At 44.3% G+C, this 20,611-nt stretch overlaps 1 protein-coding gene across 7 annotated transcripts in view; it reads right to left on the bottom strand.

Moving 5' to 3' along the window:
- Positions 1-292: 292 nt before the first annotated feature.
- The window catches only part of CADM1 (cell adhesion molecule 1), a 433,197-nt gene continuing 412,878 nt past the window's right edge, over positions 293-20,611 (bottom strand). For 2 of the 7 annotated variants that reach the window (XM_006890801.1, XM_006890800.1), the window contains 2 exons: positions 9,655-9,786; positions 7,527-7,652 (listed from right to left, as the gene is read on the bottom strand). In XM_006890801.1, coding sequence (XP_006890863.1) covers positions 7,534-7,652; positions 9,655-9,786 — 251 coding nt within the window. In that variant the 3' untranslated portion in view covers positions 7,527-7,533. Of the gene's footprint in view, positions 692-7,342; positions 7,653-9,654; positions 9,787-20,611 lie in introns of those variants that run through there. The other 5 variants (XM_006890805.1, XM_006890804.1, XM_006890806.1 and 2 more) reach the window with 4 other exon arrangements.

The raw sequence follows: 20,611 nt of genomic DNA on the forward strand, positions 1-20,611 counted from the left end.
CGGCTGTGCCACATGGGGAAAGACCCCTCCCTTGTGCTAGGGTGGCCAGTGGTGGCCTCCAACAGAGCCGCTGCTGTCTCAGGAGCACTCGGGCCGGTGAAAGGCGTCTTCGCTCTGCAGCATCCTTTACTTTGCACTCCGGAGGGCACAGCTTTCCCGATCCCACAGCTGCTGGAGGTGAGTGGTGAGATAAAGGCGGCCGCAGCCAGAGACTTGTGGGTGCTGACAGGAACCAACCGGGAAAACACAGACAATTCAAGAGGGCCTGCATATGTACATACACTTTTTTTTAAAGCAATAGCCTTTGAAACTGAAGCCAGAAAAGGAGAACACTGGCTATCATGGTTGGGTCTAATGTGACCCAGGGCCTTTCTTGGTGCATTTAGTGTCTCTGAAAAGAAATCTATTCTTTTCTATCAACTGTCTTAAGCATCTCTCGGGCTACATTTCTGGCTGCGTTAAGAATCAAGCCATCAAGAACAGCTGTGAATGTTAGACACTTGCAGACTTGCAGCCACAGCAATGGGCTTTGGCAGGGAAGCGGGAGCAAAAAACCCAAGGAGGACATTGTAGTTGACAGTAATGGCATTTCCCCTTCCTTGTCCAAACGATAAAAGATTCATGTCCTAATTGTAACACTCTAGCTGCCCCCATCACTTTATTCTGCGAGAGGAGGTTAGAGAAAACAGGCCTAGAGAGAGGGAAAGAGAAAGAGAGAGAGAGAGAGAGAGAGAGAGAGAGAGAGAGAGAGGTAGTAATTTCATCACTAGCTAACAGAGACTGATTCTTGCAGAAGAACCCCTTCCACAGCAATACTTTTTAATCAGGTCTGCTGGGTCTGGGCAAACAGCTTTTGTGGATTAGTTAGACCCATGCCTGCCAGCATCCGTTGCAAGTTTAAACAATGACATACACAACAATAGAGAAAACAAACCAAAAAGAGTAATAAAGACACACATTTCAATATTTAGCAACCATTAAGGGATTTAAATATTTGCTTGCTATTAAAGGCTTGCATTAGGCTCTTCCAACATCAGCTCTGGAAGACTGAAATATCAATTACGGATCAATTTTCCCCCTAAGTAAACACTAATGCAGGATAAACAGTATTAGAAGATGCAATCGTAACATTGCTGACTTCAGGATGGACTTCCTGCTGGTAGCAGCAAGTTTAAGCCTGGTGATTAATTAACCTGAGAAGATAGCACTTAAGAAAGATTTAAGGCGATCATGTCTGTGATATGCACGTTTGGAGGGCAATTGGAGAAACTGTGGGCCAAAGGCGGCGTGGGCTCCTCCCTGAGTCGTCCTCTCATTCCCTGGCATCCCTGGCTCACACCTCAGAGGAGTAGGAGGGAGTGAAACAGAGGAGAAGGTGAGTGAGTGTGCATGTGCAGCTGAGGGAGGTGAGGTGGACTTGAAGTTAGGTTCCTCACTCCACATGTAAATACATAATGCCCGAGCTGCATTTCCAGCCACCAAACACCTGGGGCAGTAGACTGTTTATGCTCTCTTTGCAATGAGAAGTAAAAGCAACACAAAATAAAACCAAAATGCATTCAATTCTGCGTGTGGAAGAGCCTAGCCTGTAAAGTGAGAGCCGGATGGCTGAGACCACAGAGAAGCCTCTTGCTTCCATGGTTCTGTTCTGGGATGCTTATTAGACCCTTATGTCTAATACTTTCTTCCCATGAAGTGCGACAGTGTAGGTGTGATGTGGGTTGGTGGCATGGAACTCTGTGGCTCCTATTTGAATCACCTTTCAACATTTTGAGATTAACATGAATGAAGCCACCCGTAGACTCTGAAATTTTAATTCTGAAGCACCCCACCCCCACCCCAGTATGACAGCAGTCATAAGGCTTTGCTTAACCATTACAAAAATCTCATTCCTGAGAGAAGGGAATAGTCTGTTCCAGCAGGTCCTTGACCGATAGTGGCACACTCAGGGCTGCCTGGCTCATTTCTCCAAGGCCAACCTGAACACTGCCTATATTGAGGGCAGACTTATAAATGTCAAAGTTTGAAATACGGACATGGTGCCCCATTCAGACTAAGCAGAAGGTAAAGTTTCTAGCAGCCAGCAGCTTGTCTCTTCTCCCTGATAAACTCCTTTTTGTTGCGTGTCTACCAGGCACCCAATACTGACTTTAATACTGACATTGGCCTACAGGTCATTTGCATGACCACTGTCAAGGGACCCTTCCCCTTCTCTGTACTCAGGTAAGTACACCCAAGTGCTTCACCTTAGAAATGTTTACAAATGACCCATGTGTGGCTGTGAATATGAATTTCACTGTCCTACTGAAGAACCCATGCTAGTTTTTCTTAAGTAATGTGCATTTGGTATCCTGATAAAAAACTATGCGTATTAGTCTAGGGGATAATTTGAAAAGGAAACAAACCACTTTCCCTTAAACAATGTCTTTATACCTGGAGGATGTTAACGGCATGGCCTCTCTAAGGTTCTGGATGACAGAATCAAAGAGACATTTTTCCATGGAGTAAGTCCACAGCAGTGCAAGAATTACATTCCAAGTAGACAGAGGACATTGAAAGATTGCACCAATTAACACCCGCATATCACCTCCGGGTTCCAGTTGATGTATTTGGAAAATGCAACCAAGCCAAAACATTTGTGAAAACTCTCCTGAGGAAACAAGGACCATTTTTGTTCTCGCAGCGAATGGAGAATCGGGCAACTTATCAAGCTCTAACGGGGCTGCTTCTGGTGCCTTCTCATTTGCATGCCCTGCAGACCTCTGATAGCACGCGAGCACCAAGTGCTCAGCGCCGTTCGGGGAGCTGCCTGGGTCCCCTCTCTGTGGGTTCAAGCTGCAACTGGAGTCTAGTGGTGGAGACAAGGCGAGAGGTGGGGGCCTAACCATTCTGATCAAAGAGAAGGAGAAATCGGTCACTGACTGCATCTAGCTTCTGAGGCCCACGCCCACAGGGGCTCCTTCCCAGTAACAACGATTTCATGGTCGTCACAGGTAACCCTTTCTCCCTTTCTCAAAAGTTACTCACAGGTAAACTTTTCTCACATCAGCATTTGCCTCTTGTCCAGGTTCGCTGAAATGAACCTCACAATCTACTTTGCCGTGCTCTGAGCCCTTAGGCTCATTTTCTCTAAGAAACTCTTGAGATGGAGGTGTTCTCACCTCTCAGAGGAGACCGAGGTCAGGTGAGCTGGGTTGCCTGCCCAAGGGTCCACTATGAGGGAGTGACCGAGCTGGGCTTAAACCCACGCAGTCTGCTATAGTTCTGACTCTTGATCTCCGACTATTATCACCTATGACCCCATTCTGTACAAATATGATGAATTAGTGCTTCCCATTGTTCCTGTCTTCCGACAAATCTAGAACCTCTGCCTGGATTTTCAGTATGGCCACGAGACCAATTCCCTTTCCTCCTACTTGGATTTCACATTATTCTCTCTCAGGGTGAGCTGGCTTGCTGTCTTTGGCACCCATGACTCACCTTCTCTCTAAACTATCCCTTAAGGTCGAACTGGGCCCAAGTTCCTCCATAAAGCTGAGTGACCAGCCTTCACTTACCTCCTTTCTCCAAGAAATAGAAATATCTGCTGTGGTGTCTTTCCTTTAGGACCACTATGCGCTTTCATGTGGCTGTAACTGATGTCCCCAGGCCTGCCTTATACTTGCTGTGTCCCTCACAGTGCTGGGTATACAGCAGGAGCTCAGTGACTATCTGATGGGCTGGCTTATACAGAGACCAGGTAAATACCAGGTGAGGATGCAAGTGGCTGATAGGGTGTGCCCCGCTTTTCTGGAGCTTACCTTTCCTTCCACTGCCCAGCTTGCCCCATCACCTGACCACGGGAGGAATGGGGAACTCAACCAGAGCAGGGTGAGTAAAGGGCAAAGGGCACTTTGAGGTCAATCAAATGTTATCTGAGCTTTTATGTTGATCAGTTGCCATGAGGTGCAATCATCACTCACTTCAGCCTGCAAGGCAAGAGGGACAGTGACAGACCGAATTCCCGCTGAACACCCGGGTCTGAAAGGCCCGGCCACCTAAATGGGAAGTGAAAACAGTCGCCTGGCATCCGCAGGTCACGTTGTCTTTGTGTAAAAGGAGAGAACTTGAAACGAAAAGGCAGAATGGATTAAGACACGGAATCCCAAAGGAAGAGACAGGTGGAGTAGCTGACACAGGGAAGTTGGTGGGCATGGTGGGTGGGTGGGGGGTGAAGGTGGGAGCTGCATCCTTGTGGAGGGGCCTGCTGGGGCCGGCCCACTGCTGCTTCGGAACATCTGCACAGATCACTGAATGGACGGGCAGGACTCATACAGCACCTGGCCCACCTGTCCGTGGAGAGGGAAGGAGAGAAGAGGGGGAAGGATGAACAGAGGAGGAGAGAAAGCAGTTCAGAGAGCCCCAGGGCAGCATTTGCCAGCATCTACTCCCAGTGTTCCCAGCGGCAGGCAGGGTCCTAAGGAGGAAGCGGCGACCAGGCTCCCCCCCGCCTTCTCTTGCTCTGAGGTGTCCACAAAAAGTCAGAATGAGATTAAAGGATCACTTTGTAACATTAATTTTTTTTTATTAAGAAGACAGATATTTTATAGTACTTCTTTTTTTTTCTTTTTTTTTGTAAAAATGGTATACATGAACCAATACAAAATGCGAATGGGAACATATGGATATGGAGTTTCTTACACTGTAACATTGTCTGTGTACACCTTAAAAACAGAACTGGCCTAAAGGGAAAAAGAAGACGTCGGTGTGACTAAAGAACAAGCTTATTTGGCATCAATTATACATCCTTCATTATTTTATATTCCTTTTAAAAAAACACAAAAAAACAAGTTTGTTCTTTCTTCACTCTAAAAAAAGTGATCAACCTGTACAAAGTAATACTCAACAATACATTTCAAACAGTGCACTGCATACTTAAGAAAAAAAAATACATAAACCAATATACAACTAAAATCTGTAATTTCCTGTTTTTGCTTTGTTTTATTATTATTATTATTATTATTATTATTATTATTTCCAATGTGTGGGGCCTACACTTTGCAATCTACCTGAGACGGAAAACACCAATCAAAACACATGAACCTGAGACATGTCAACACTGTAAGCCATAAAGTTACATCAGGAACACTGCACTACTGTACACTTGAAACAGAAAGATGGGAAGCTCCAAAAATGAAATGCCAATTTTGTGAGAGATGGTAGGGTTTTTTGTGTTTGTTTTTTTTTTTAATTTTTGTTTTCTCTCCTAAAAATTAACACCTGAAAAAAAAAAAACAACAAACCCCTTGGAGACAACATGCTAAATGGTTCTCACGCTTTGATATGTTTATACTATGGTCTGAATGGTGCTATGGGCTCGGAATAGAGCTGCAGGTTATAAAAGTCATTGAAAAAGGGATGCGGGTTGTGGCTTTTTTGTCTTGGGTCAGTGCCTAGGGACAGGAGAGGGGTAAACAGGATGCTGCTCGATAATGGGTTGTTCTTTTACATACCAGTCCGTTCCCAAAAGGCCCCAATTTGATATTGCCATGGTTCTATCAAGATTTAAAAGAAAGACAAAGAAAGTAAACACGCTCTCAAATAACAAAGAGTTGACACTTTTTTTCCCCTTAAATAAATCAGTGTTAAGTTTCCACAGAATGTTAACAATAGTAAAAATGCACCTTGCAAAATCCAAAATTACTCACTGAAAATGTTATATAATATATATATTTATATATATATAGATATAGATCTATCTTTTTTGATGCCATCTTTCCATAGGGACTGTTACCTGGTGTGTGGAGCCTTACCACCACATATGGTAAGAGTTTAATTGTTGTCCTTCAGGACTACTTCTTGATTTCCTAGGCGGTCCATTGAAAATCCCCACATTTTGTTAAAAAAAAGAAAATGCAAATGGTGACTTGACTCCTCTACCTTCTTTCTCCCAAGGCTCCCTCTCTAAGATATGTTCAAGGTAACTTATTTTTAGTAGCTATGCACTATGGCTGCCATCATGCGAGGATCAGTGATTTTTTTTTTGGCAGATGGTTCTTAAGGCTGAGGAAAGAGGCCAAGGCTAGTGTATGAAAGGTAAAAAGATAAAAACACTCACATTTGAGTTTTGATTAAGTAACTGAAAATCCCTACATGCTGTTTTCCCACCTCTGCTCTGACCTTTCAAGAACTGAGATGGACGGCAGGCCAGTGTGAGAACAATACCGGCCCTTTTCTTTTGTGCCTCCTGCCTTTGTCAAACCAAATCTGAAGGAATGAAAGTTTCACACAGATTCGAGTTGGAAATCCCAGCGTGACAAATATCTGTAATATACAGTACATGCAGGCCACATCCTACTGCCTTCCTAACTAAGAACAAAGGGAAAAGAAAGAAAAAAAAAAATACCTGCCCCATTCAGTCATTCGCACACCACGCGGACTTGCTTTTTCCTACAAATTAGTGAGAAGTAAGGCCGATTGGGAAAGGTGGATGGAATCATTTGGAACAGAAATAACCAGAGCAGAACTGTCTGTCCCCCCCGCCCCTTTCTTCCCCTCCTGTGGCAACTCAAATTTGTCCACAGTCCGTCCCTGTCAGGCCTGTTTAGGGCAGTGAAAAGGAGGAGCCCTTTCTGCCCCAAACCTTTCTGGGTAGTGTGGGGTATCTCTACTGAGCCGTCTACAGATACGGAATTAAAGACAGATTCAATCTCATTGTGACACACCTTACTTGCAGATAACCCTGTACAGTAATGTAGTTCCACAGCAAACAGGACATTTTCTGAATCACAGTCTAAGTTTTCTAGTCTTCACTGCTCTAAAGTATTTGAAACACGGGCAGCAGCAAAGAGTTTTCTCATTTTTTGTTCACCCAAATCTTTACGACAACAGAGAAGAATGCATTATGGATACACTAAATTCTGAACTATGAAATCTAAACTGTGCTGGTTCTCCTTTTAGGAAACTGACTTTGAACAGAAAGCAGTTATATATATATATAAAAAAAATCATCAAACCAAAACAACAAAAAAGAAACAAAATAAAAGTTCAAAACATTAATAATAACCAAAAAGGGAGAAGAAGATTCTAAGGAATTCCAGCAGGCAAATTCCGATATGGGAGACTTTGGAAAAAAAATCCCCCTAATTTTTATTTAAAAATAAATGTGCACAGAGGTGGGGGAGAAAAAAAAAAGATAAAGAAAAACAACAAACAAAGAAAAAAAAACAAGGCACAGAATTTTCTGCAGTCTATTGAAACTAAACCCAAGTATCCAAGTTTGACTTGGTAAGAAGAACTTAAAAAAAATTAAAAGGAAATAAAATAGTAATATCAGAAAACAAAAACCAAAGAACAAAGAAAGAGGTGTCAAACAGCAGAATGTACTTTCCAAAGAACATTTTTTTTACACAGCAAATCCCAAGCCTTTCCAGTCTCGCACCTTTCCACCCATTCATAAAAAAACACACGAATTTCTCGCAAGTTCCAATATCACTGTCTCTTTATCATCTAAATAGGGCCAGTTGGACACCTCATGGAAACAAAAAGGCTGATCTAGATGAAGTACTCTTTCTTTTCTTCGGAGTTGTTCTGTCCTCCTTCTGCATTGATTATAGCTGTGTCTGCGTCTGCTGCGTCATCGGCTCCTTTGGCTTCATGAGTGAAGTATGTACCTGAAAGATGAAGGGGTAAAGCACCGTGACTGTCTGATGGCCTCTGTGTAAAGTGGTACAGAGATGGCAACTTGCTTTATGGCCATCATCAGCCGAAGTGGTGTGCAGGCAGCAGAGGGGAAAAAACAATTGGAAGAAGAGAGGGAGGTGGGTGAGACAAATGGGGATCCGGGGGTTCCAAAGGCACCACTCCAACTGAACCGCTGCGATATAATTCAGCAAATGAGACATTAGAGCAGTGATTATGACCAGAGGATGTCAGCAGAAGACGACGTGAGTGGGAGCTAAAAATGCAGGAAGCTGGAGAGCTGCCGACTACGTGTAAACAGTGAACACCCAGGACCAATGATCAGCTATGAGCGCGTACATGGTTGACGACCAAAGCAAGGAAGAGCAATTAGCCAATAAATGAATTAGGGCCCTCATGACGTTTCTATTGCCATCTCCAATCGTTTCTTTGAGCCTGAGTCTCCTGCCCTTGTGCCTCATTGCTGCCCCGTTGTTAAGTGAGAGTGTGCTTGAACTTGCACAAAGTCTGTTCGGTTTGTGTATGCCTTCCGTTTCAGGGCAGTGATCCAGACTGAGGATGGAGTATCCACACTGACAACCAGACTTTGGGGCTGTCAGTGCACGTGTGATGCTCTCACCCAGTGGTGTTCTAACCTGGACCCGATTCATGGATTTGCTAATTGGCACAGCCAGTTTATCACGACAGGAAACAGAGCATCACAGAGTCAGTAGCATTCTCCCATTGCAGTTTCAATGGAGAAGGACAAGGATTGCACCTCGTTATGGACTATCAGTAGCATTTAAACCGGCCTCTTGGAATCAAATGACCATCGTACTGGGAATTCCTACAGATTCTTCAGTTTGAAACAAGGTGATGTATTTGCTATCTTCTCAGGTTTTTAGGGTGACAAGTCTGGGAAGGCTGGCAGTCAACTGCTTTCCTCCTGATTTTTGCCTTCCCCTGGAAGGAGGCATAAAGCCTTCTTCTCCTGGTCCCCCAGCTGCTCCCCAGATCTGGGCCCTGGCCTTACCTTTCTGGTTCTATCAAATGCAACAGAGAGAGGTTTAGAGTCTCAGTCCAAACAGTGTGGGTAGAGGGTGAAGTGCAGAGAGCTCCCTTCATCCCCAACTATTTCATCCTCAACTATTGAGAGTGGCACTTGGTATCCTGGGCTTCCTTGGCTTCTCTAAATACAACCCCACCTCCACCCCTGGAACCCAGGATCTAAAATCAAGCAGAATGCAAGCACCCGCCTAGAATGAATACTCCAGGTGACTCCCCCAAGCTCATTGCACAGTGCTTGAGAGAAAGAGCTGAGCAAGACAAGGGCGGACAAAGAAAAGGAAGACTAAATTACCGAGTGGGGAGGAGAGGATCCGAGCAGCATGGGGCAGAGGGGAGGAGAGGGGGGAGGGATGATTGCCCATCTAGCCTCCCAGCTGATAAGTGTGATGATTAATGGCAATTTAAATCAATTGCACTGATAATTTTAAAAATACATATTTATGTGGCTTTTAAGCCAAAAAAGATTTCCTTGAACCTGGGCACATCAAACTATGGAAAGATTCTTGATGTTGCGAGCAGACTGCACTCGGTTTGAGGCCAGAGTGGGGTTGGCATGCCTGTTGGCCAATAATAACCGCTTCTTGGGTGTGGCTTTTCCACGATGATCATTTTGGGGTTCATGCCACATCTCGCGTATCAGCCCCACTTTATAGTTATTTTTTTACCCTATCCCCAACGACTGATTGTAGAATAACAAATCTACAAAGCTTTATATTTAGAGAAAATCCAAATCAAGGAGTGCTACTCATCAACTCTCAAAGTTCTAATCAGCAGTTGCTAAGATTTCAGTTTCTTTCCCCTCCTCCTAATTCTCCCAGCTACAGGAATCTTACAGGCTGAGTGTCCACAGAGATTGCCTATCAAGGAGAGCCTTGCAAAAAGTCTCAAAGGCAGGATGCTGCCTGCGTCCCCAAACACCTTGCTTACCTTTATGTCTGGCAAAGTAGCGGCCCAGGATGATGAGCAAGCAGAGCATGGCGAACACCACCACCGCCACCACACCGCCAATCACCGCGTGATCCACTGCCCTTATGGAGCCTTCTTCACCGGCTCGAGAATCTGTGGGAATCGGAAGAGGCATAGGGATGGAGACCTCATTACAAGACACCAGCAGCCCTGGGGGACACTGCCTCCAGGGTCAGAGGGGTCGCCTAGTTTGTTCATGGAGGAGCCAGAGAGAACAATCAAGGTGGATCAAGTTACAAAGAGGGAACAGACTGACCTGGCCAGGGCTGAATTGATCTGTTCTCCTCACAAGGCAATTTCATTAGATGCAGCACAGGGGCACCAATGCATGTGGAACAAGCTTAAGAGACACCAGGAGGGAAGAAATGGTCTATCCCGTCCTGAGCTCGCCTTAGCCTACACTGTCTATATCTAGGTGTAGACCCTAGTTAAGGAGGCCGGCCTAACTATGTAAGGACCTTCTGAATGGCACCTCCAGGCAAACACGGGAGCTGTTGGGGGGCTGAGAGAGCACCCCTTTATAGATGCCCAGTGACTCCCTCCCTCCTACTCCTGGTGACAGTAAGGATTCCGAAGACACAGCTGCCTAAAGATAAAACAAGGATTTTAAGACTAAAGGCAAATGACAGACTTGCTACCTTCAGGATGCATGAAGGAGTAAGCCTCAATCTAACACCTAAAACCCTATTTCAAAAAGGACAGCAAGGAATAATTGTACGTTGCCACAGATGGTTTTTATTTTATTTATCTAACACCTCCCGATGCAATTAATTTTCTTTTATAAGCATCGCTCCCTCGGGATGTCTTCTTCTGACTGAGGAACGATGTGTTTGGCTGGAGAACAACTTGAACATGAACCCGGAATGAGCTATGGCGATGTAGAATGGATGTATGGCAGTGTAAACAATTTTAATTTAGGAATGTGGCTACATCACCCCTTGCTGAAATCCTAATGGCACCCGAGATTTATAACGTAGTAAAAAACAATTATTCTCCCGTTGATTAATACATTAACATTTTGGAATGGAAGCTAAACCATTGTCTTTTTTTTTATTTCTTTTTTTTTATTGAGTCAAGTACGACACCTCCATTAAAATGATTTACTAGCTGTACCTTACAATTTAAGCACAGCAGCAACAGAAACGGTAAAAATCTTTTAACTTTACATGATTTGTGAAGTCATATGTGAAGGATTTACCATTTAAATCTTTCAGTACAAGAAGCACATGGCCTATAAATCTGTCCCCCTTGCAGTTGCTGGACGCCAAAGAGAAATGCATTTCACCAGGAAGACTGAGAGTGCAAATTCAAGTCAATTTTTAAGAAAGATTTATCTCTGTCTCTCTCCAAAGAACAGAGCAAATCTCTGACGCCTCCACCTCTAATAATATTTGAAGTTTATCGATCAAGTGTACAGATCCGTGACAGCTAAAGGTAATGGTGCTCTTTTGAGCCGAAACCTGATACAACGCGTGCAGCAGGAGGGCATGATTTACACTTTCTATCGATATTTCCAATTCTGCCCTGAGATTAAGTACTGAAGGATGTGGGGAAATAACTCGTGACTGAGAGATCCATGAAGAGTGCTTTAATTAAAAGGGTTTAATTTTTTTAAAAATAAGTATTTAAAGTGTTTCATTAAGTTACCTCTGAAAGGGCTATAGGCAGAAAAGAGGAAAACAAAATAAAACAACTAAAAAAAAAAAAAAATCCCTCCAGAAAAACCAAATCCAAACAGAAATGCCAAAGCCACGTCGTCGGCAGGTCGCCCAGGACAACAGGATGATGGTAGTTTAATTGGAGAATGGAGATGGGTTGGAGGCAGAAGAGCACTGCAGCCAATTAGCCCTCCACGTGATGCGCCGCCTCCAGCAACATGTTTAATAAGCTCAACTTGAAACGTGGAGGAATCTCCCTCCTTAGCTAAAAGTGTAGTTGACTGCAGATGCTACAGCCTCTGGAGTCCTGAAAGTCATGTCAACAAGGCACACCTCAGCCATGGAGACTTTAATTTTTTTACCCCTCTCAAAGACAAGGGAGCTTGTTGAAAGGGGAGCACACCCTGTGGGGTGCTGCTGGCCATGGGGTTCTGCTGGAGGCCAATGTCACATGTACTGTGGACTCCCAGCACACTGGTACAAAGTCAACGAGGTTCATGAGAGGCAGACATGACAGAAGAGCTCGCAAGTTGTGTTTTCCTCAAGAAGCTGTCAAAACAAGGGATCTTGTGGGCAGGAGAATTAACTCATCTCCAATCGCCATGAGCTCCAGAACTACTGAAAGTTATGTGTCTTTCAACTAACTCCATATGCTTCAGAAGTGAGTGAAGGAAACGAAGTGGGACGAGACATGGGACAGGGAGGCCTGGGGTAAAGGGTCTGTTCTGAGCAGACCAAGAAGAGAGAAGCTTGAAGAAGATGTCCCAGGGAGACCTAACCCACTGGGGGCGAAGCAGTGTCATGCAAGACTTCCTCCTCCATGCCTAGGCACAGAAATATTCTAGAAACTTAGGATGAGAGAGTGAGCAAGAGAAAGGGAAACTCTGTGATAAAAATAAACAACAAAATCCCTGCAACAAACCCCCCCCCCCAACTCTCACAGGACATGTTATCTGCAGCCTTAATTTCTTAAACCAAAACAATTTGACCTCTGTTCCTCATGAACTTGGTGCTAAATATACTGTGTGCTTCCTCCTCCTCCTCCTCAGTTCAAATTAACTATCTAGGTTCTAATTGTCTTCCCCACCCTCAAGGACACACATAATTCACAGATACTTATTTATAAGGGTAATCTTTCCAGCTATCTTCTGATACTCACTCTGATCACAAAGTTTACTACCACCAGTTAATCACCGAGACATTTTTCCGGCCTTCAAATTACTGGAGACGGACACAGAAGGTAACTGATGTTTAATTTACAGGGAACATTGCCGGTTATGAGCTCTTTACTGCCTCTTCCCACCCCACTCCCACCTCCCTGGTTTACTGGGCAAGTATTAATAGAGTTGTGTCCGTTCATGGGTGCCTCTGTCATGGCTCTGCCTTGCCTGTGAAGAGCAGAGCCGTTTCCAGACTCCTCTCGCTTTCCCCCTTTTATTTCCTAGTGTGGAAAGGGCAGTGGGGTGTTTATGGTGCTGTGGGCTGGCCTGAGAGTGGTGGGCTTGGGATACAAGCTGATTAGAAAACAGGATAAGGGCTTCAGCGCCTTATGAAGTACTAGCACAGGCATTACAGAGCGGCACTGGGCTACTTCAATAAGATAGAAACTGGGACTTTGAGATGGATGTCTAATATCAAGGGAGTGTGGCTCAAAGTTCAGCCAGTCAACTTGCTGGATTCCACCTTCGAGGCAAGAGTTTTGATTAGTTTCTAGAGAAGTTACTCCTAAGTGAAAAACTTGGGAAGGTCTGTTAACCAATGCTCTTGCTCCTCTTAAGGGGCCAACTCTTACTACCAGGGACATCCTCCTCACATTTCTGACTCCGTCCTGAATCAGCCAGAGAAGGAAATCCAAACGGCCGAATAAATTCTACAGTTGCTACAGCTTCTGAATTGAAAGATGCACTTCTCAACAGCTCCAGTCAGCTCCAGTCTTCAGACAGATGGACATCGCTTTGATTTCGAAGATTCTGTTTCCTAGTTGCAATTCATTGAATAATCAGAGATGGGTGTTGGTAGGTGCTGTCCAGACAACTATGACTCAAAGTGACCCAATGAATAACAGATCAAAATATTGCCCAGTCCTGTAATGTATTAACAGGTACATTGTTATTAGATACTGTTGAGTTGAATGACTCTTATTAACAGCAAATCTGAACTCTGTCCTACCCTGTGCTGTCTCCATCTGACACACTTGAACTCACTGTGTCAACTGTTTTGAGGGTCTTCCCCTCTTTCACAGACATTCTACCTTTCCCAGCATTATTTTCCCTTTCAAAGGCCCAGCCTCTCCTAGCAAGATGCCCAAAGAATGTGAGATGAAGCTTCATCGTCCTTGCTTCCAATAAGCACCCTGGCTACACCTTTTCCAAGACATAATTATTTGTTCTTTTGCCAGCCCATGGGATGTTAAGTGCTCTTCTCCATCACGGCCACTCAAAGTCATTAACTCTTCTCCAGTCATCCTTATTCATTTCCATCACTAGCTATGTGTCTGAGAGCTGGACAAAGACCACAGCCTGAACCAAGTGAACTTTAGTCTATAAAATGTTATCATTGCTCCTCAGTGCTTTAGAGAGGACCCTGACAGCAGACTTTCCCGCTGTGACACGTCTTTTGATTTCTTAACTTCTGGTGCCGAGGGTGTTGACTGTGATCCCAGACAGATAAAACCATTGACAAGTTCAATCTTTGTTCCATCTATCATGATGTTATCGGCTGTTCTATTAAAAGGTATAGAAGGTTCTTATTCAGGGGTGAAGTTTCATTCTATCATTCTGAAAAATTAATGCCACCCTTCTGCTAGGTGGGTGCTCAGAGCATAAATCTTCCATCCTGGAAGAAGCAAGCAAGCTTGGGTAGCATGGCTCCACTGGAGCCATGAGTCACATCCAAATTACTGCATGTGTGACTGCAAGGAAATGAGGTCTAGTCATCTGTGGAGTCTGATTTTCAGGCACAAATTTCAAATGTTGGGAGTGTTCATCACGACTCCTCATTGTACTCTGACCCCTCCTTGCCTGGACTCTCACCTGTCAGACATTTCAGGGGCTCTGGGTGTGACAGAAGCTTCTTTAAGGGTATAGCCACCGTGTACTGTTTTGTCTTCACCAGTTAAGTTTTCTTTTGGCAAAAAGCTGGAGTCACTTGGCTTCAGGTGAGAGTTTCTGAGCCACATGCACAATGTTAAGTTGCTAACTACTGCCTGCATCATACCTTCACCCACCCTGGCTGGCTCCCTTTGGCATCTCGTAAGTTGCAAGGACCAAAAAACCCCAAAACCAAACCAAACCAAACCCCCCCAAAACCAAAACCAACCAACCAACCAAACAAACAAAAAAATCAACCCACACCACCACAGAAAACCCAAAACACCCACTTCTGATTTCTTTACCTTGGTCCAGTTGACCTGGCCTGATTAATTTCTCACAGGCAATAAGAATGGGGACATTCTAAAGTCAGTGGTTCCCCAGGGCCTGATGGGAAAGGTGATTGCCAGTGGAACTGAAGTCTGTGTCCGCATCCTCCTCTATCTCGGGGCCTCCTCTTCCCTTCCTTGCTTCTGTTCCTCTAACTGCCTGCCAGCGTCCTAGGTGGTGCGGCCTTCTGGCAGCCCCACTGCTGTGTTAAGCAGGGCTCTTACCACAGATCCTGGTTTCTGTGGCTCCCTTCCTACCTGGCATGGGACGTGCAACATAAGCTGCCATGAGAATGCCATAATCACAGATCTGTGATAAGCCCAGAAGGCTTTGCTGCCCAAAGCAGGGATCCATGGCTAAGTGGGGAATGGCCAGCATATCCTAGACAAGCTCCTGGTAAAGAGGAACTCTGGCAGGAGAAATCACTCAGCAGAGTGTGACTGCAGCCTGCCCATTCTGAAGTCAAGCGCTACAGAATCTGAGGTCAGTCCTTCTTCCTCAGAGGAAAAGGACGCCATTTACTCCCTCTGGGGCAGTGGAGGTGCGACAGAGGAATAGACAGTCATATAAGGCAGAAGGCTTCACATCTACTGAATTGAATTTCCTTAACATTGTCCTAACAAACCCTCCTCAGGCTTTAAGAGAACATGTAACAAAACTTGGGGAGTCATATGTCCCTCCTAAATCTATTCTTCTCATAAGCTACAAACTATTTTAGGTCTCATGTTAAAATTTAAATTATGGTGGCAGGGGGCAGGAGAATTCTGAGGCAATGCTCTTATTGTTGGGTGCCATCTGTTAGTTCTGATGCTTACAGACCTTGTGCACAAGGATACACTTCCCAGTCTTGCTCAACCTTTCTAACTGCTGCTATTGTTGCAGTCATTGTGTCAATGTATCTCGTTGAAGATTCCCTTCTTTCTTCATTGACACTCAGCTTTACCAAGCAGGGCATCTTCCTCCAGGGACCAGTTCTTCTAGATAACATGTCCAAAGTTCATGAAATGAAGTCTTGACACCCTCCCTTCTGACGAACATTCTTTACCTTCTCCCAAAGCTGATTCGTAAATTCTGGCACTCCGTGATGTATTCAATACTCTGCCAACATGGAGAATTCTTCGTCCTTATTTATTATGTAGCTTTTGCATGTATATGAAGGAATGGACAACTATCACAGCCTGATCCAGGCACATGGTCATCTTCAAGATGTCATTGCCCAATGTAATACTTATTTGGATTCCTGACTGCTACTTTCATGGGTGTTGACTGTGGATCCAAGTAATATTAAATCCTTGATTAGATCAATCTTGACTCTGTTTGTCACAATATTGCCTATTGGTGTGGTTGTGAGGATCCTTGTTTTCTTTATGCGTAAGTGTAATCCATACTGGAGGCTGTAGTCTTTGATCTTTGTCCATAAGTGCTTTAAGCCTTTTTGGTTTTTAGCAAGCAAGAATGTGTCATCTGCATTTTACAGATTGTTAATGAGTTTCTTCCAATCTTGATGTTCCCTTCTTCTTCATATAACCCAGTTCCTCTGAGTATTTGCTCAGCATACAGATTGAGCACGTACGACTGCAGGACAGAAGGCTGACACATACCTTTCCTTTATTTTAAACCATGCAGTATCCCCTTGTTCTGTCTGAATGAGCCCTCCTAGTTCTATTTATTGGACAATTCAAATGCTTATTCTTTAATTCCCTTATTCATGGATGACTGAAGAAAAAGCTTGAATTGTTGGATTTTTGCAACACTTTTGTCACGCACTTTAGTTTTAGTCTCCTTCCTGGACAGAGGTCTTGCTGGACAAGTCAGTTTAATTAAAAATTCTTAGAACAGGTGTTTATTATAGAGATGCTGCCTCAGCTTCCCAGGGCTACAGGGATTAGGCTATCCGGGAGCAGGCTTAATGACTATGATGTCATTTGCCACTTCTTGCTAGGAAGAGCTAAAAGCCCCACAGTGGATTTTACCAATCCGAAGCAAAAGCTCACACTAAACTAAAAAAAAAAAAAGAGAGAGAGAAAAAAGAAAAATTGGCGCCGTCTGAGAAATGTAGAAATATAGCTACTCATTCCCATCACCTATTGTGGCTTCCATCGATGGCAACAAAAATAAGTGTACATTTTAAGCAGCACAACTTTATTACTGAAGGGGAACAAACTGAATGGCATGCGCTGACAAAATGCCACATTATTTGCTAATCCTAATATGTTATTCTTCTTTAAGATTTGCTTTTCTCAGCACCAATTCAATTATAGATGCTACAAATCCTTCTGACATTTAATTCCCTCTTGTCAGAGAGTAGTAAATGTATACAGTACATGCACTGCTTTCCCATTAAGATGTTAATATATATTGGAGCGCACTAGCCTCTATGCAGCATAACCTTTCTTTTCTCTCTTCTTAGGAAGGAGCAAATGTAAGGGAAGAAAATCATGACGACTCCCCATCCAGCATCTCAGGCAGCTAGTTCTACCCATCAGCTGCGTTTAATTCTAGCAACGTAACTGCAACTACACTAACATTTCAAAGGGACTATGTTAAGCTACTTAAAGGAAAACTGCAGTGATCATCATCATTGTGGCACCCAGAGCTCGATGAGTGTTCATTTAAATTAGAAGTACTGAGCACAGACTTTGACTGTGTGCTGTCACTGTTCGGTGAGCAGGGCTCAGAGCTTTCTCGAGGCAGTGCCAGCCCTCTTACTGCCTCCACCGGTTCTCTAGGAGTGGCCCAAATAGGGATGTGGGAAGAATTCTGTTCTCACCTCCTGACTGACTCAGCAGAGTGTAAAGCGCATGGGTTTAAATATTTCTCTGTGTGACTTCAGGCAAACCAACCAGCCACTCTGAGCAGCAAGAAAAATAGTACATCTCACAGTGCTGCTTAAAGAGGACTTGGTGTTATTAAATAATGTGAAAGTGCCTATCAGGTCTGGCTTGGCAAATCAGAGGTTCTTGACAGATGCTAGCCAAATTCCAATCCACTATGTTAAAGCCATGGAAGGGATTCGATCCCATTCTTACCACTGACTCAAGGCTCTGTGGAGGCAGGGATTGTACTGCATACTCAGCATTAGTCACAGATGGTGGGAAGCCCAAGAAAGACTTGCTGAGTTGAAGTCACCAAGCCTTTTTCATTCATGCAGAATCAACACACAGTGTAACTAAAGGCCTTCTGTGGATCGTGGTTGCAGCAGCTGAAGGCCATCTAGTACATCTGTCTATCAGATTGTTAAGTATTAGCTAAATAGGAAAACAAGTGTTTCTGTTTTGTTCTCTGGCAAGTCACTCGATTTAGTTAACCAACAGGGGGGATGACTTTACTGTAACAGGATGCAAATCCTCCTAAGGCAGTTAGAGAGACCTAGAGTGACACTTATGAGACCTCTACTCCTTTGGTAACAAGCGGAGAGATAGGTGTGACTGCTTCCAGGGAAGCAGCAGGAGGACATGAGAATGACACTACAGTTTTCCTTAAAAGGGTACATACACATCTGGTAAGAAGCACAGAGTTGCAAAGTATTTCCAAACACACAGTTCCCACTAGAATCTCTCTCTAGAGAAAGATGCTTCAGTGGACCTCAGGCATTTTGGGGGTGTGAGGATGGATTAATGAACATGGTGAAGTCACCCCAAAGCAGTGTCCAACCTGTAGAACTAGAATTCTCACTTTGCATTGTAACCTGCCTCTTTTTTCCCACTTGGAGAAGTTTCGGTTTGATGGTCTCCTTCCTCCCCAGAAAGGGAAATAGTCACATGTTGGATTATGTGAAAGATCAGCCCAGGGAATGATGGCTATCACCCATGAAGGAAGATGGGTCTAAGCCACAGTCCCCTATTTCCTGTAGCAAGTCTTTCTAGAACTGCGTCTTCCTGTAACTCCTGAATAAGTCAGGTCATCTCTTGAGCACATTTCCGGATTTGAAAACCAGAGGGTTTTCATGACAACCTCCCCACGGCTGGCTTTCTCCACATTCAGGTCTTCCTGTGCCAAAGGCCGTCTCAAGAGCTTTTCTCAGGCAACTCCCGGCCCCTGCTTCCAGTGAGTCTCATCCATTCACTAACACTCTCGCCAATTTGACTTTTATTTTATTTTATTTTATTATTTGTGTGTGTGCGTGTACCGTCAAATCAGATCTGACTGATACAGGAGGAGATTGTCCCTCCTTCCTCGGCAGAGCATCTGGTGGATTCGAACTGTGCGCCTCTGGGATTGTGACTTTATTTATAGATGTTATCATCACTGTTTGAAAGGGCCTTGCGTTTCGAACCCATCACTCTCATCAGAGTATAACTCTATGAGAGGAGGGGGTCTTGGCACAGAGGCTCAGTTCCTGGCTGGCCTTGCTTCACTGCTGTAGCCCTTGCATCCAGCCCAGAGCCTGGGAGCTAGAAGGAGCTCACCTTTGTTGGATGAATAAAGACCAAATGAGATCATCAATACTCCTGCATCTGTGCAGCACTATATAAACATAGCCTAAATATTATACTTTAGGTTTAGGGGGCAAAGAGCAAAGCCCAAGTTTTGGGGGTGTTTGGTTTGTTTGCATTTTGAAGTCATTATCCTCATCACCATCTAAGAGGTCAGGCAACATAGCCTGCTATCCCAAGGGCACTTCTCAGGCAGTTCAAAGCCACCAGTGGTCTGCTGGGAGAGAGAGAAGCAATCTCCTCCCTAATAATGCCCCAGAAGTGCTTCTGTGATTTAAATTTAAAGTGTGAGCTAACGTTTCTTTTGGGAGAATGCAGATAGGCTTCAGTGGTGGAGATTTTAAGACTTCATTTCACACATCTTGGACATCTTGTAAGAAGGGGCCAGTCCCTGAAAGAGGACATCGTGCTTGGCAAGGTGGAGAGGGTAAGCAGAGGAGAGGAAGACTCTCAACCAGCTGAATTGACACAGGAACCAGAATGGGCTTAAACATAGCAGAGATTGAGAGGGTGGTGTGCGGTTAGGCAAACTATCTGTGTACACAGTGTTGTTATGAGCTAGAGGTGACCTGATGGCATCTAATAGCAACAACGGCTATCAATGCCACTTTTGGTATATTTAATATTCTCCATCAACACCACCATTCAAGATAACCAATTCCCGAGACTTGGTCTCATACACTAGGCATGATGAAAGGAGGGGCCAGTCCTTGGAAAAGTAGAGGGTTGTAAAAGGAGAGGGCTGACAGTGACCTGGGCTTAGCACGGGAAGATTGTAGGGGTGCAACAGGACAATGCAGCGTTTGGTTTTGCTATTAGTCAGAGCCGACTCAACTGCACCTAATGAGAACAGCAGCATCGATGTCAATTAGAATGTGCCTCCATCTATAGTTGTCTGTGAATTGTGAAAAAAATGTAGGGATTCTCCAGATGACTTTCTGGTTTGTAGGGTAAGAGGTGAAAACATGTTTGGGGGCCCTGTGACAGCTCTGGAATTTGTCAGTTCCTCTGCTTCAAAAGCAGAAGAGGAACGGGCTTCTTTGATTGCACTGGAGGGCCCTTCTCGGGCTGCCTGTTTATTTACCGCAGCACTCCACTAAACTGTCCCCCAGGGCCCTTCCATTGCTGAAGGGAGCCAGGCAGCTGGAGACTTTTTTTCCTTAAGTTTTAAAATAAAATAGAAAGATGAATATGTTTAAAACTATTCTATTCCACATGGGTGGCAAGAACCACCAGCTGTCACCAGGAAACAGCAGATGTAATTGATAAAACAATTCAACACTCTTGTGGATCCATCGTCAATAAAGTTAGCATCCCAAAAGGAAATGAAAGGGTTTTAAGCAGAACTGGATCAGCTCCCTAGGTCTGCCAATAATTACCTCACTGAACTACACACTAACATGTA

The sequence above is a fragment of the Elephantulus edwardii genome, unplaced genomic scaffold (assembly GCF_000299155.1).
Source record: "Elephantulus edwardii isolate Elephantulus edwardi_28Jun2011 unplaced genomic scaffold, EleEdw1.0 scaffold00093, whole genome shotgun sequence".
Taxonomy (NCBI): domain Eukaryota; kingdom Metazoa; phylum Chordata; class Mammalia; order Macroscelidea; family Macroscelididae; genus Elephantulus; species Elephantulus edwardii.